The sequence below is a fragment of the Garra rufa genome, chromosome 20 (genome assembly GCF_049309525.1).
Source record: "Garra rufa chromosome 20, GarRuf1.0, whole genome shotgun sequence".
NCBI lineage: Eukaryota > Metazoa > Chordata > Actinopteri > Cypriniformes > Cyprinidae > Garra > Garra rufa.
In genome coordinates this window covers 40,407,417-40,423,726 of record NC_133380.1, presented here as the reverse complement: position 1 = coordinate 40,423,726, position 16,310 = coordinate 40,407,417, and the positions used below count along the sequence as shown (strand labels likewise).

At 34.4% G+C, this 16,310-nt stretch overlaps 1 protein-coding gene across 6 annotated transcripts in view; it reads left to right on the top strand.

The window, feature by feature from the left end:
* The window catches only part of pbrm1 (polybromo 1), a 49,834-nt gene that overhangs the window by 11,659 nt on the left and 21,865 nt on the right, over nucleotides 1-16,310 (top strand). For 3 of the 6 annotated variants that reach the window (XM_073825674.1, XM_073825673.1, XM_073825670.1), the window contains exons 2-16: nucleotides 1,009-1,158; nucleotides 3,002-3,099; nucleotides 3,205-3,352; nucleotides 3,545-3,691; nucleotides 3,831-3,941; nucleotides 4,025-4,093; nucleotides 4,181-4,279; nucleotides 5,267-5,352; nucleotides 5,544-5,635; nucleotides 6,582-6,798; nucleotides 6,869-7,010; nucleotides 8,799-9,260; nucleotides 12,096-12,201; nucleotides 14,270-14,909; nucleotides 15,036-15,247. In XM_073825674.1, the coding sequence (XP_073681775.1) occupies nucleotides 1,021-1,158; nucleotides 3,002-3,099; nucleotides 3,205-3,352; nucleotides 3,545-3,691; nucleotides 3,831-3,941; nucleotides 4,025-4,093; nucleotides 4,181-4,279; nucleotides 5,267-5,352; nucleotides 5,544-5,635; nucleotides 6,582-6,798; nucleotides 6,869-7,010; nucleotides 8,799-9,260; nucleotides 12,096-12,201; nucleotides 14,270-14,909; nucleotides 15,036-15,247 (2,767 nt within the window). In that variant the 5' untranslated portion in view covers nucleotides 1,009-1,020. The remainder of the gene's footprint in view (nucleotides 1-1,008; nucleotides 1,159-3,001; nucleotides 3,100-3,204; nucleotides 3,353-3,544; nucleotides 3,692-3,830; nucleotides 3,942-4,024; nucleotides 4,094-4,180; nucleotides 4,280-5,266; nucleotides 5,353-5,543; nucleotides 5,636-6,581; nucleotides 6,799-6,868; nucleotides 7,011-8,798; nucleotides 9,261-12,095; nucleotides 12,202-14,269; nucleotides 14,910-15,035; nucleotides 15,248-16,310) is intronic. The other 3 variants (XM_073825675.1, XM_073825672.1, XM_073825671.1) reach the window with 2 other exon arrangements.

The following is a 16,310-nucleotide window of genomic DNA, read 5'->3' as shown; positions in this document are numbered from 1 at the left end:
TGTGACCAAGTTACCGAAGTGTTTTTGTTTGGTTTGATTTTGTTATTGTATAATAATCAGAGTAACTTGTTTTTAGGGGAACTATGGCTACCACGGGCACCAAAGTGTTTTTGTAAAAACTGGTAAATTGATGTCTACTCATAGTAATTCAGTTAGTAAATGGTATTTAATAGTATTACTGTACTGTAGCATTACACAAACTTACCGTTAATTCATAACAAATGTAACAATAATTTGTTAATAATTATGTCTAATTTGTTTTGAAAACTTGTTTGTGCTGGTTTACCCATGATACATTGTTGTTACTGTTATGAACTACTTAGAAATTTATTGATTGGTTGCTGAAATTTTATTAGTAACTGTACATTGTAAAATAATGACAGAAATGTTAGCTCTAAAGGACTGTAACAAGACTGTTACCTTACAGTAAAATATGGTTAAATGTTCAATATGTGGAAGTGAAAAGAACACACCTTTTAATAATTTACAGTGAAAAAAACTGACACCTGTGACAGTATTTTGTTTGTTTTCGGTTATGTAAATTAGGGTTTTATGTTACAACTCATGTTGTTTAATTCATGTTCATTGTATTATTTTAGTTTTACGATTATGTTAAGAGTTGGTGTGTGTGACACTGTGCTCCTTCTATATAGTAGTATTTCCCTCAGCATGTAGAAAAGCTACTTGTGATGAACTTTGATTGTTAATTTCTCTTCACCACTGTGTTATTATGGAGGTTTTCAGAAAATTTATTATAAAAGAACTGTTGGGTTTAAAATGTAATCATGTACATTACAGTTTTAAACTAACAAATTGATGACATTATTTTGCCATCCAGGAACTTATTTTTTTACAGTGTCATGATGATGGTGTTTTAGTGGAATCAGTGATTATAAATGTCTCTTTGCTGAATGTCAAGTACTAGTATAAATGCTAACAACTTTACCAATAATAATTTATGAAATATATTATATAAGAACTACTTGAGTTATATCGTTTTCTCTATAGCAGGCTTTTACAATGGGCTCAAAGCGACGGAGAGCGACTTCTCCGTCCAGCAGTGTGAGCGGAGGAGATTTTGAGGACAGCCAGACCACATCCATACCTTCAACCAGTCGTAAAAGGAGAAGAACCACAAACATCCCCACCGTTGACCCTGTGAGTTCAATACACTTCATGTATTCATTAGCTCTGACCTTACTGCATATTGACACATTGCCCTCATTTTATCACCTTTATTTAAACAGCACTTTTAACAATGCGGGTTGTGTCAAAGGAGCGTTACAGTATTAAATAGGGCAATAGTGTCAATAGTGAAGTTCCATGTTGCAGCAAAGTCAGATTGTGCAGAGGACTCTTCTGGTTCCCGTGGTCTTACGCCAACGGCCGTCTAGCTGAGCAGTTCTTTACTGATGAACCGTCTCCGGGGCTCATCTAGTTAACTCCGCTGACATTCAGGGCTGTAGAGGTCATCTCCAGGTGTTGATCCACCATCTGGGCTGAGTACGGACTGGATTCTGGGGACTGCAGTGACCATCTGATCTGGCTACGGTGACCTCAGAATAAAAACAAAACAGACTAATATTAGCGTAGATGCCATTCTTCTTACAATGCAATGAGTACATCAGGTGTTATGGGAAAGTGTTCTTGGTTCCGGTTGAACTAATTAATGCAGCCTAACAATCCTTTAACGGATTTGGATTATGAAATGTATTAAGTGTAGGCTAGGTTAAAGAGATGTGTCTTTAATCTAGATTTAAACTGACAGAGTGTGTCTGCCTTCTGAACAGTGTTAGGTAGATTGTTCCAGAGTTTGGGCGCTAAATAAGAAAATGATCTGCCGCCCGCAGTTGATTTTTATATTCTAGGTACTATCAAATTGACAGAGTGTTGAGAACGCAGCGGACGTGAAGGACTATAATGCGATAGGAGCTCGCTCAAGTACTGAGGAGCTAAACCATTCAGGGCTTTATAAGTAATTAGCAAGATTTTAAAATCTATCCGATGTTTAATAGGTAGCCAATGCAGTGCTGACAGAACCGGGCTAATATGCTCATACTTTCTGGTTCTAGTAAGAACTCTAGCTGCTGCATTTTGGACCAGCTGGAGTTTGTTTATTAAGCGTGCAGAACAACCACCCAATAAAGCATTACAATAATCTATCCTTAAAGTCATGAATGCATGAATAATCGTTTTTGCATTTGACATTGTGAGCATAGGTCGTAATTTCAATAGATTTTGAGATAAAAAAATGTGGTTTTGCAAATGCGGCTTTCGAAGGAGAGATTGCTATCGAATAGCACACCTACGTTCCTGACTGATGATGACGAATTGACGAATTAGACTGTGTTTTAGGTTATTACTTGCAGAGGTTTTAGGTCCAATAATTAACACCTCTGTTTTTTCAGAATTTAGCCGTAAGAAATTACTCGTCATCCAGTTTTTTATATCAACTATGCATTCAGTTTGTTTTTCAAATTGGTATGTTTTGCACGGGCCGCGAAGAAATCTAGAGCTGAGTATCATCAGCGTAACAATGAAAGCTACCACCATGTTTCCTGATGATATCTCCCAAGGGTAACATGTAAAGCGTAAAAAGTAACGGTCCTAGTACTGAGCCTTGAGGTACTCCATACTGCACTTGTGATTGATATGATACCTCGTCATTCACTGCTACGAATTGATGGCGGTCAGATAAGTACGATCTGAAACATGCCAATGCACTTCCGCTAATGCCAACATAATTTTCAAGTCTATTCAAAAGAATGTTGTGGTCAAACGGAGCGCTAAGGTCCAGCAGCACTAATAGAGACCACCCTGATCAGGTCATTTGCAACTCTAATAAGAGCAGTCTCAGTATGATTCGGTCTAAATCCTGACTGGAAATCTTTTATGCAGAAATATAAGTCTGTCAGTGTTTTAATTGCACTCCTGATCCTGCGCTCACAGATCAAGATGTCATTTGTTCTAGTGTGTCATCCGGTACGTTTTTTCCTTACAGATTGCCGTGTGTCACGAGTTGTACAACACTATCAGAGACTATAAGGATGATCAGGGCCGGATGCTGTGTGAACTCTTCATCAGAGCACCAAAGAGAAGGTCAGTCGCACGTTAGAGATTTCTGGCTGTACTTAATAGTTTTTAAATAGTCAGAACTCTCAGTTTCAATAACGCAAATGGATAACACATAATGTTTCCCTACAGGAACCAGCCAGATTATTATGATGTGGTGTCTCAGCCCATTGACATGATGAAAATCCAGCAGAAGCTAAAAATGGAGGAGTATGATGATGTTGAGCAGCTCACGGCTGATTTTCAGCTCTTATTCAACAATGCCAAGACATACTACAAAGTGCGTATATATCTTACATACAGTATCTCACAAAAATAGAGTACACTTCTCACATTTCACAAAATCACAAAATATTCTGTTTGAATCACTGTACCAATGAATTATCATTCAGATGTTGTTTCTTGTATTATTTTTGCTGTCTGCTATGTTCTTCAGATAAGAAATTCACTATTTTAAAATTGTCCTGTGCAGCCAGAAACTCCGGAGTTCAGAGCGGCTTGTAAACTATGGGATTTGTATATTCGCACCAAAAATGAGTTTGTCCAGCGAGGGGACTATGATGAAGACGAGGACGATGACGACTCACAGGAAAACCCTGGAGGGGCCACAGAGGAGGAGGTCTGACACCCCAGATCTCGTCTCATTCTGCATCGGCCTGTCTCAGCCTCATGACGGGCCGCCAGACATGCTTTGGACTTGTACAAATGTGTTTTAGATGTGTCCAGACTAATCATTCTGGTTCGTTTTGTTTTTACAGTCTGTCTCAAGCCTTAAGGAAGTTCTCGGGCAGCTTCTGGACGCTGTGCTGACGTACACAGAGCATGGGCGTCTCATTAGTGAACTTTTCCAGAGACTTCCCTCTAAAGTGGTAGTTCTCTCAATTTCATTCGCGCACATGCACAAACATGTCATAATATTGTTATGAATAATCATTTAAACATTCCTTTTCAGCAATATCCAGATTATTATGCTATTATTAAAGAGCCAATAGATCTAAAGGCCGTTGCACAACGAATACAGGTATCTTGTTTTATTGCAGTATGTACAATATTGCCATTTGTTATCGATTTACACTGAAGCTTGTTTCTTTTTTGTTTCTCTCTCTAGATGGGCTACTATAAAAGTGTAAACCACATGGCTAAAGACATCGACTTGTTAGTCAAAAATGCCAAAACCTACAATGAACCCGGATCACAAGTATTTAAAGTAATGTGTCACTGAAATTATATTTATTTGTATATACAATTTATATTAATATATACTCTAACAGTTAAAGGTTTTAATGTTTTTTATGTTTCCGCTCACCAAGCCTGCATTTATTTGATCCAAAGTACAGCAAAAACAGTACAAGTTTGAGATAGTTTTACTATTTAGTAAAATTTCTCAGTTTTCTACGTAAATATATTTTAAAAAGTAATTTATTCCTGTGATCAAAGCTGAATTTTAAGCATCATTACTCACATGATCCTTCAGAAATTATTCTTATATACTGATTTGCTGCTCAACAAACATTATTATTATTATTATTATTATTATTATCAATATTTAAACCAGTTTGTTCAGGATTCTTTAATGAAGAGAAAGATCAAAAGATCAGCATTTATCTGAAATAAAAAGCTTGTGTAACATTATCCACTATACCATAAGCTCGGAGTTATAATTTTATAAATGTTTAAATTTTAATTTTAATAACTTTTTATTTATTTATTGAAGAAGAAATAATAGAAATGAATACTTTTAAGCAAGGATGCTTTAAATTGATCAAAAGTCATGATAAAGCCATTTATAATGTGGCAAAAGATTTCTATTTCAGATAAATGCTGTTCTTCTGAACGTTCTATTCATCAAAGAAATGTTTAATAAAAATGTTTTTTGAGCAGCGAATTAGAATATTATAATTCTTTCTAAAGGATGATGTGACTGGAGTAATGATGCTAAAAATTCAGCTTTGAAATCTCAAGAATAAATTACATTTTAAAATATATTCAAATACAAAACAGTTATTTTAATAAAGTACAACATATTTTTAAAAAAATACATTTTTGATGTACTTAGGATCAAATAAATGCAGGCTTGGTGAGCAGAAGAGAAAAAAACATAAAAAATCGTACTGTTCAAAAACTTTTGACTGCTAGTGTATATCTTAGACTTGCACTGTTTAGCTTGTTGTAAAATATATATGTGAATTTCCAGGATGCAAACACCATCAAAAAGATTTTTGCACAGAGAAAACTGGAGCTTGAACATGCTGAACCTATTAAAAGCAGCATCAGGATCAGGTAAATTAAGTTGGATTACATGTGACCATTACACACTCCATTTTTATCTATATATTTTATCCTAAGTCAGTGGATAATATGATATAATATTTATTAACTATACTTATTGAATCATACAGTTATATATATATATATGTCTGAGGTGCCAGTTTGACATATAGTGTTGTATTTGCACTGGTGTTTGTGAACAGGAACCGAAGGTTTGCACAGGGAGACCGACTGTCCTCCATCACCACTGCTCTACAGTACGGCTCAGAGAGTGAAGAGGACGCCATATTAACTGGTACGGCACACGTGATGATATCTGCATGCAGTAGCTCTGTTGGAGTGATCTTACATTAATATATTATGTTTTGATGTGTCATTATTGGCTTACGCTACTGGTCAAAAGTTTTTTGGACAGTAAGATTTTTAATGTTTTTTCAAGAAGTCTCTTCTGCTCACCAAGCCTGCATTTATTTGATCCAAAGTTCAGCAAAAACTGTAAAAATGTGAAATAATTTTACTATTTAAAATAATTGCTTTCTATTTAGATATATTTTAAAATGTAATATATTCCTGTGATTAAAGCTGAATTTTAAGCATCATTACTGCAGTCTTCAGTGTCACATGATCCTTCAGAAATCATTCTAATATACTGATTTGCTGCTCAAGAAACATTTATTATTATTATCAATATTTAAAAAAGAGATTATTTGATACATAGAAAGTTGAAATGGGGGAGGGGGCTTATAGAAATGCTAGAAATTAATATTTTTATTAAGCAAGGATGCTTTAAATTGATCAAAAGTGATGATAAAGACATTTATTTAATGTTACAAAATATTTATATTTCAGATAAAAGCTTCTATTCTAAACTTTCTATTCATCAATAAACCTGAACAAATTCTACTCAGCTGTTGTCAACATAATAATGATAATAATGCATATTTTTGAGCAGCAAATCAGAATATTAGAATGATTTCTGAAGGATCATGTGACACTGAAGACTGAAGTAATGATGCTAAAAATTCAGCTTTAAAATCACAAGAATAAATTAGATTTTAAAATATATTCAAATAGAAAACAGTTATTTTAAATAGTAAAAATATTTCAAAATGTAACAGTTTTTGCTGTACTTTAGTTCAAGCAGAAGGGACTTCTTTTAAAAAACATTGAAAACCGTACTGTTCAAAAACTTTTGACTGGTCGAGTACATACTAATTAGTTGAGCGTTTTCATTTTGTCAGGCTCTGTTCATTACGACGAGGGTGAGTCCGAAGCCGAGAGCATCCACTCCAGCATGGACATGAGCAGCCCCATCTTCCAGATGTACGAGGCGGTGCGGGGCTGCAGGAACAACCAGGGACAGCTTTTAGCCGAGCCCTTCTTTCAGCTGCCCTCCAGGAAAGACTACCCCGACTACTTCCAGCAAATCAGCCATCCAATCTCCCTCCAGCAGATAAGGTACAGACGGACAACGTCAATGCAGTTCTTGAGTTCTGAACATATGATGAAGTATTTAATCTCTCCGCAGGAGTAAGATGAAGAACAATGAGTATGAAAGTGTGGAACAGATCGACACAGACCTCAACCTGATGTTTGAGAACGCAAAGCGCTACAACGTTCCCAACTCTCAAATCTACAAACGCGTGCTGAAGTTGCAGCATATATTGCAGGTATAATATCCTTTACAAATTGTAAATTACAAATGTGACCCTGGACCACAAAACCAGTCATAAGATTAAATTTGACAAAACTGAGATTTATACATCATATGAAAGCTCAATAAATAAGCTTTCTATTGATGTATGGTTTGTTAGGATAGGACAATATTTGGCCGAGATACATCTATTTGAAATCAGAAATCTGAGGATGCAAAAAAATCAAAAATACTGAGAAAATCACCTTTAAAGTTGTACAAATTAGGTTCTTAACAATGCATATTATAAATCCAAAATTACATTTTGATATGTTTACAGTAGTAATTTTACAAAAAAATCTTTACTTAATTTCTGAATGATTTTTGGCATAAAAGAAAAATCAATAATTTTGACCCATGCAATGTATTTTTGGCTATTGCTACAAATATACCCCAGCGACTTAAGACTGGTTTTGTGGTCCAGGGTCACAATTTTATTTTATGCTTTTTGTCTAGGCGAGACACTGCAGGTAAATAGGGTAAAAAATTAACTAACAGTTATCACCTTACTTACTCAGTTGATTGATTACATTGATGCAAACATTTTTTGTATTACAGCTTTTCTAAAATGTTAGGTTTGAATATGCAAATGAGCCATTATTTAATTAAATATGCACTAATTTGCATACATTTCTAGTACAAAAATTTAAACACTGGATGAAGTCAGTTTCAAAATTCTTGTTTATTTTATTTTTTTTTTATATTAGAGTCAAATGCTTTTACAGAGGGGATTTTGGGAATCTCATTTTGTCACTTGTCGCTTAGAACAGACAAGAAACAATGTCATTTTTAACATTTTTGGGGAGTAAAATGTATAAAAACCAAGCAAATTATATAGGAACAAATCCCTCTGTAAAAACCTTCAGGATATAGCCAGCAGGGTTGGGGCCATTCATGAATTGAATTGAGAATGAATGGTAAATTCCAATTCACTTCCTGGAATGAAATTGGAATTGCATGCAGCTGACAGGAAATGGAATTGGAATTGAATTGGAATGTCAGGAAATATTTCACTTGAGTTGCTAAATAAAATAATTTGACTTCATTTGCTTAATAGTTTATAGTACATTCAATATTGTAAATCACATTAACAACAAACATATAAAAGAAAAGTACTGTATGTTTAGTATGTTAAGCATGATCAGTTCACATGACAAATTTCAGGAAATGATGATAATTCGATGCAATAAAAAGTGAATGAAATACATGAATGAACACGAGTTCAGACATATATTATGTGGTAATCATATATTGAATGTATAGTACTTCCAGAAACGTATCACCACTGTCATTCAGTTATTAATTCATAATGTACAGTTCTCATTTTTATATACTTGCATTTGATCAACTTCAATTTCATACTTTACTTGGTATTTGTAAAGCATCATAAATAAAGTTCAAATGTATGTCTCTAAATGCAATCACAAATAGATGCTCAGAAACAGCAATAAACAGAATTCCACTTCCTGTAATTCCAATTCAATTCCAACTCTGTTTCCTGTAATTGTTGTTGAATTCCAATTCCATTTCCTTCTTTGAATTGGAATTGTTGAGTTCATTCCTGAATTGACCCCAACCCATTTAAGTCATTTTGAGAATCGGCTTTTAAAAATAGGGATTGTAATTGAAATCTATTGACACAAATAGATAAAGTGCTATAAAAGAAACACTTAACAGTGCCTTTTGGGTGTTTTCTTTCCACTAGTCTCAAAAAACAAAAATGCATTAAAAACAGTGCCTGCAAACAATCTATGTTTGTCTTCAGATGAAGAGGAAAGAACTGACAAGGAGGGATGATGAAGACGGAGACAGCATGCTGTCATCTACTCTTTCTGATGGAGGCAGCACCAAGCGCAAAAGGTACGTTTGCAGCTTCAAAACTACTAGCAGTATATGTTCAGAGCTCATTATAGTCTTAAACATTGACGATTTCTGGGCCTCTGGCAGCCATAAGAAGAACACGAAGAAGAACCGCATGAAGGCTCTGTGTGCTGCTGTGGCGGAGGCTCGTGAGATGGGCACAGGCCGGAGACTCTGCGACCTCTTTATGTTCAAGCCCTCAAAAAAAGACTACCCAGATTACTACAAGATTATACTGGAACCAATGGACCTGAGGACCATCGAACACAACATCCGCTCTGACAGATACCCCAGCGAGGACGCCATGATGGAGGACATGAAGCTGATGTTTCGCAATGCGCGTCACTACAACGAAGAAGGCTCACAAGTGAGTATGATTGTTACTACTAAGCTTGGAAAGACCGTATACTGAGCATTAAAAGGAGCTTTCTGATGTATTTCGGTGTCCTACACTCTTAAAAATACAGGGGCTTTAAAAGGTTGTTCACAGCGATGCCGTAGAAGAACCATTTTTGGTTCCACAAATAACCATTCAGTCAAAGGTTCTTTAAAGAACCATCTCTTTCTTCCCTTTTTAGAATCTGAGGAACCTTCTTTCGCCACGAAGAACCTTTTGTGAAACAGAAAGGTCCTTCAAATGTTAAAGGTTCTTTAAGGAACCATTTAGACAAAAAAAGGTTCTTCAATGGCATCATCAAGCACCTTTATTTTTAACCCTTGTGTGTGAAAATAAAAGTTACACATAGGTGCAAAATGGACAAAACTGTCCTAAAAATATGATTTATTAATATCTTTTTCCACTTTCACTAATGTCAATTTTTTAACCAGCTTCTGTTTTTAGCCATAAATACCAAACATTCATTAATTCACAGAATAGTAACCCTTTAAATGCTGGTTTGTTTGCATAATGGCACAGGTGTTTTTTTTTCACAAGTGAGTATGATTGTTACTACTAAGCTTGGAAAGACCGTATACTGAGCATTAAAAGGAGCTTTCTGATGTATTTCGGTGTCCTACACTCTTAAAACTAAAGGGGCTTTAAAAGGTTGTTCACAGCGATGCCGTAGAAGAACCATTTTTGGTTCCACAAAGAACCATTCAGTCAAAGGTTCTTTAAAGAACCATCTCTTTCTTCCCTTTTTAGAATCTGAGGAACCTTCTTTCGCCACGAAGAACCTTTTGTGAAACAGAAAGCTTCTTCAAATGTTAATGGTTCTTTAAGGAACCATTTAGACAAAAAAAGGTTCTTCAATGGCATCAAGCACCTTTATTTTTAACCCTTGTGTGTCAAAATAACAGTTACACATAGGTGCAAAATGGACAAAAATGTCCTAAAAATACGATTTATTAATATCTTTTTCCACTTTCACTAATGTCAATTTTTTAACCAGCTTCTGTTTTTAGCCATAAATACCAAACATTCATTAATTCACAGAATAGTAACCCTTTAAATGCTGGTTTGTTTGCATAATGGCACAGGTGTTTTTTTTTCACAAGTGAGTATGATTGTTACTACTAAGCTTGGAAAGACCGTATACTGAGCATTAAAAGGAGCTTTCTGATGTATTTCGGTGTCCTACACTCTTAAAACTAAAGGGGCTTTAAAAGGTTGTTCACAGCGATGCCGTAGAAGAACCATTTTTGGTTCCACAAAGAACCATTCAGTCAAAGGTTCTTTAAAGAACCATCTCTTTCTTCCCTTTTTAGAATCTGAGGAACCTTCTTTCGCCACGAAGAACCTTTTGTGAAACAGAAAGGTTCTTCAAATGTTAATGGTTCTTTAAGGAACCATTTAGACAAAAAAAGGTTCTTCAATGGCATCAAGCACCTTTATTTTTAACCCTTGTGTGTCAAAATAACAGTTACACATAGGTGCAAAATGGACAAAAATGTCCTAAAAATACGATTTATTAATATCTTTTTCCACTTTCACTAATGTCAATTTTTTAACCAGCTTCTGTTTTTAGCCATAAATACCAAACATTCATTAATTCACAGAATAGTAACCCTTTAAATGCTGGTTTGTTTGCATAATGGCACAGGTGTTTTTTTTTTCACAAGTGAGTATGATTGTTACTACTAAGCTTGGAAAGACCGTATACTGAGCATTAAAAGGAGCTTTCTGATGTATTTCGGTGTCCTCCACTCTTAAAAATAAAGGGGCTTTAAAAGGTTCTTCACAGCGATGCCATAGAAGAACCATTTTTGGTTCCACAAAGAACCATTCAGTCAAAGGTTCTTTAAAGAACCATCTCTTTCTTCCCTTTTTAGAATCTGAGGAACCTTCTTTCGCCACGAAGAACCTTTTGTGAAACAGAAAGCTTCTTCAAATGTTAATGGTTCTTTAAGGAACCATTTAGACAAAAAATGGTTCTTCAATGGCATCATGAAGCAGCTTTATTTTTAACCCTTGTGTGTCAAAATAACAGTTACACATAGGTGCAAAATGGACAAAAATGTCCTAATTTATTAATATTTTGTTCCACTTTCACTAATGTAAATTTTTTAACCAGCTTCTGTTTTAGCTATTAATACCAAACATTCAGAATTGTAACCCTTTAAATGGTTTGTTTGCATAATGCCGCAGGTGTTTTTTTTTATGAAAAAAATTAAAAATAGTAGTAATTTCCATATACTAAATGCGAAGCAGATTTTTTTTATTTGCTTATGAGATTCTTGGGTGTGTTAGTGAAGAACAACAACATTAATTTTGAGGCATTTCAATTTTAATGTAGTGTTAAATAAATAAAAAAATGCATATGAAAAATTTTGAAAAAAATGGTAGAATCTAGTAAAAAAAGTGGTAAAAATGTAAAATTTGAAGCCTTGCCGATAGAATGAATACCTATTAGCAAATATTGCACCATTTTATAGTCAAATGGCCCTGGGTTAAAAAATTGCAGTTTTAATGGGTTTCAATGTGGACATTTTTGTCCTTAAGGTCCTGAGTGTGAGTATTTTTTATACGGAGGGTAAAATTGATTTTTTGAAGGAAATGAGGGTGAAATATTAAAATTTCAATACAAATAAACACCTGAGCCAAAATTTGTGCAGTTGGCATTAACACAGGCACACTTATGACAAAAAAACAAAACTGAAATGGACAAAAATGTCCATAAGGTCGCACAAGGTTTAAGAGTGTAGGTTTTATAAATACTAAGTGATTTGATGTTTCATGACTAGCTTGTTGGTTTGACTCTAGGTTTATAATGACGCCAACATTCTGGAGAAGATATTGAGAGAAAAACGAAGAGAACTCGGACCTCCGCCGGACGACGATGACATCATTTCACCCAAGCTGAAAATTAGTATGTTTCAAAAGCAGTATCACCTTTATTTATAAAGCACTTTTAACATCAAATAGGACAGTAGTGTCAATAGTGCAAAAGTTCCATGTTGCAGCAAAGTTAGATTGTGCAGAGGACTGCACATATTCTGCTGATATCTAGAATCTAGATTTAAACTGACAGAGTATGTCTGTCTCCCGAACAGTGTTAGCCCTTATGCGGTCGTCCTTTTCAAATCACACTCGGGGACTTCAGGGTCCTTTTTCGCGCCGGGAAACAAAATGCAATTTTGTTACAAAATAATAGTTAAAAAAAATATATTTACTGTATATATTTTTCAGTTTAATAAAGTTTTTACTCGACATTTGTGCAGTTTTCAGTGGTTTAATCACATTTTTTAAATATATATTAATTAATAAATAAATATTTTTTTATACAAAAACTGTTTTTTAAAAATTCACTTTATAAAAGACCACATTTCTAACTTTAATTCATGGAGTTAACATAATTCATTTCCCAGGGTTTGGTGTTAGATTATTGCCCATCTTTTGGAAAATCCAGTTTTAAAATAAAAAAACATCATTTTTACCAGTAGATTACTGCAGAGTTCCACTATATGCTATTTGCTGTTTGCCCACCAGAAAGATATCTTTTCACAAGTTTTTTCAGTTGAGTTCATATGTACATATTATGAAATCGCAATTATAACAATAAAAATTACTTTTTGTCAAAGTTCAGGATTTTTTTGTACTGAAACAAATCATTTCTATTACATATTGAGAAGCAGTACACAAAATGAACATAAGAATGCAAAAACAGCAAATGTTTTTTTTTTTAATTTGACAAATTATAAGAGAGCAGTTTTTATGGTCTCTCAAATGTATTTCTTTGTGTCCTGTGTATTTCATAATATGTAGATATGAACTCAACTGAAAAAAAAAAAAACTTGTGAAAAGATATCTTTCAGTTGGTCAAATAGCAAAAAACAATAGTGGAGCTCTGCAGCCACATAGTGGTAAAATTTATTTTTTTTACTTTTAAAACTGGATTTTCCAAAAGATGCACAAAAATCTTAGACTAAACCATGTGGAATTATCCATGTTATCCCCATGAATGAAAGTTAGACATGTGGGTCTTTTATAAAGTGAATTTAACATAAAAAACTGTTGTTGTATAAAAAATATTGGTAACACTTTACAATAAGGTTCATTAGTTAACATTAGTTAACCGTATTAGTTAACATGAACTAATAATGAACTGGACTTATACAGCATTTATTAATCTTTGTTAATGTTAATTTCAACATTTACTAATACATTATTAAATTTTTGTTAACATTAGTTAATGCAGTGTGAACTAACATGAACAAACAATGAACAACTGTATTTCCGTTAACTAATGTTAATAAGGATTAGTAAATACAGTAACAAATGTATTGTTCATGGTTAGTTCATGTTAGTTAATACATTAACTAATGTTTAACTAATGAACCTTATTGTAAAGTGTTACCAAAATATTTATTTATTAATTTATATAAATGTAAAAAGTGTAATAAATCCTCCAAAAACTCCACAAATGTGGAGTAAAAACATTAATAAACAGGAAAATAATTTTTTTTTTACTATTATTTTGTTACAAAATTGCATTTTGTTGCCTGTACATTTTGCCCCAAAGACGAACGTGACTTTTTTTTCACACATAAAATCAAGATATCATTCCAATTTTTTTTTTTTTTTTATTTGTGTTGACTGATGTACAAAGTCTCGTACCATTTGAACAAAGGGAAAAATTTTAAAAAATTTAGCAAATGTCATTTTGGGTCAAAAAGACCCCAAGGACCGCATAAGGGTTAAGTAGATTGTTCCAGAGTTTGGGCGCTAAATAAGAAAATGATCTGCCGCCCGCAGCTGATTTTGACATTCTAAGTATTCTAGGAGATTTGAAAGTGCAGCAGATGTGAGGGACTATAATGTGAAGAGAGCTTACTCAAGTACTGAGAAGCTAAACCATTGAAGGCTATATTATTTTTGGATATTGGAGTGAAGTCTCAGGAGTTGTGGTTTTTGACCATGTGCCGCTTTTATTCCAGGGAAGAGTGGCATCTCTCCGAAAAAGTCCAAGTACCTGACCCCTCTGCAGCAGAAGCTCAATGAACTCTATGAAGCGGTGAAGAACTACACCGACAAGCGTGGACGGCGTCTCAGCACCATCTTCCTCCGTCTTCCGTCCCGCGCTGAGCTTCCCGACTACTATGTGGCCATCAAGAAACCCATCGACATGGAGAAGGTGAAGACCCACATGCTGGCCAACAAGTACCAGGATGTCGATGCTCTGGTGGAAGACTTAGTGTTGATGTTCAACAACGCTTGCACCTACAACGAACCTGAATCGCTGATCTACAAAGATGCATTGGTGCTTCACAAAGTGCTTCTGGAGACCAGGAGAGACTTGGAAGGAGGCGACGACGCACATGTCCCAGATGTTGCGCGGCTCATCCAGGAGCTCGTCCGCAATCTCTTCGTCTCGGTTCTCGGTCACCAGGATGATGAGGGACGCTGTTATAGTGACTCACTGGCGGAGATTCCAGCTGTTGATCCCAACAATCCTGATAAGACTCCATTGAACTTTGAGATCGTCAGAGCTAACGTGGATAAGGGCCGTTATAGGAGACTAGACGTGTTCCAGGACCACATGTTTGAGGTTTTGGAGAAAGCCCGACGTCTACACAGGTGATGCTCATCGTTCACTCATTTTGTCTTGGATTTTTTTTTTTTTTTTTTTTATTATTATTTTTTTTTTTTTTTTTTTTGTCTTGGATTTATGTACAATACCAGATGTTTTTAATTGTGTTGTAGGACGGACTCTGAGATCTTTGAGGACTCTGTGGAGCTCCAGCAGTTCTTCATCCGGATCAGAGATGAGCTGTGTAAGAACGGAGAGATTCTGCTGTCGCCGGCTCTCAGCTACACCACTAAACACTTACACAGCGACGTGGAGAAAGAGAAGAAAGAGAAGCTGCCTAAAGAATATGAAGAGGATAAACTCAAAAGAGAGGAGGAGAAGAAAGGTACTGTCGCAATAGTATAGTTTAGTTTGTAAATGCATTTATTTATTCAAAAATGCATAAAAAATGCAATTCATACATGACCTGATATCATGGTAAAGAAGAAAGGAAATTCCAATTCATGGAAAGAAAAACAAGCAGTTTAAAATATTTGCTTTTAATTACTACTTTCTTTCTAAAAAGAAAGTGGCGCAGTAGTTTAGTTATAGATTTAGTGAAGTGCCTAATATACATTTATACACTGGCCAAAATTATAAACGCAACACTTTTGTTTTTGCCCCCATTTTTCATGAGCTGAACTCAAAGATCTAAGACTTTTTCTATGTACACAAAAGGCCTATTTCTGTCAAATATTGTTCACAAATCTGTCTAAATCTGTGTTAGTGAGTACTTCTCCTTTGCCGAGATAATCCATCCACCTCACAGGTGTGGCATATCAAGATAGACAGCATGATTAAAATGAAAGTGTTGCGTTTATAATTTTGGTCAGTATATATATATATAAATATATAGGTGTGCACTGCCATTAAAGTTTGGGATCAGTAAGATTTGTAATGTTTTTTTAAAGAGGCTTTGTGAAATATTGTTATAATGTAAAAAACAAAAATGTCTGGTAAATGTCCAGGAAACTTTCCAAAAATCCCTGAAAGATTAAAAAAAAATCCCCAAAAAATGAATATACTTTAAAATCTAATTTATCTAACAATATACACTACCGTTCAACAATTTTTATTCTTTTTTATTTTTTAAAGAAATGTATACTTTTATTCAGCAAGGATGTGATAAATTGATTAAAAATGTGATAGTAAAGTAAAGAAAATAATTATATTTTGACTAAATGCTATTATTTTTTTTTATTATTATTCATCAGAGAACCCTGAATAAAGTATCACAGGTTCCAAAAAATATTTGGCAGCACAACTGTTTCCAGCATTGATAATTATAATAATAAATCAGCATATTAGAATGATTTCTAAAGAGCAATGGCTGAAAATTCAGCTTTGCATCACATACATAAATTCTATTCTATAGATATATTAAAATAGAAATCTTTATAATATTTTAT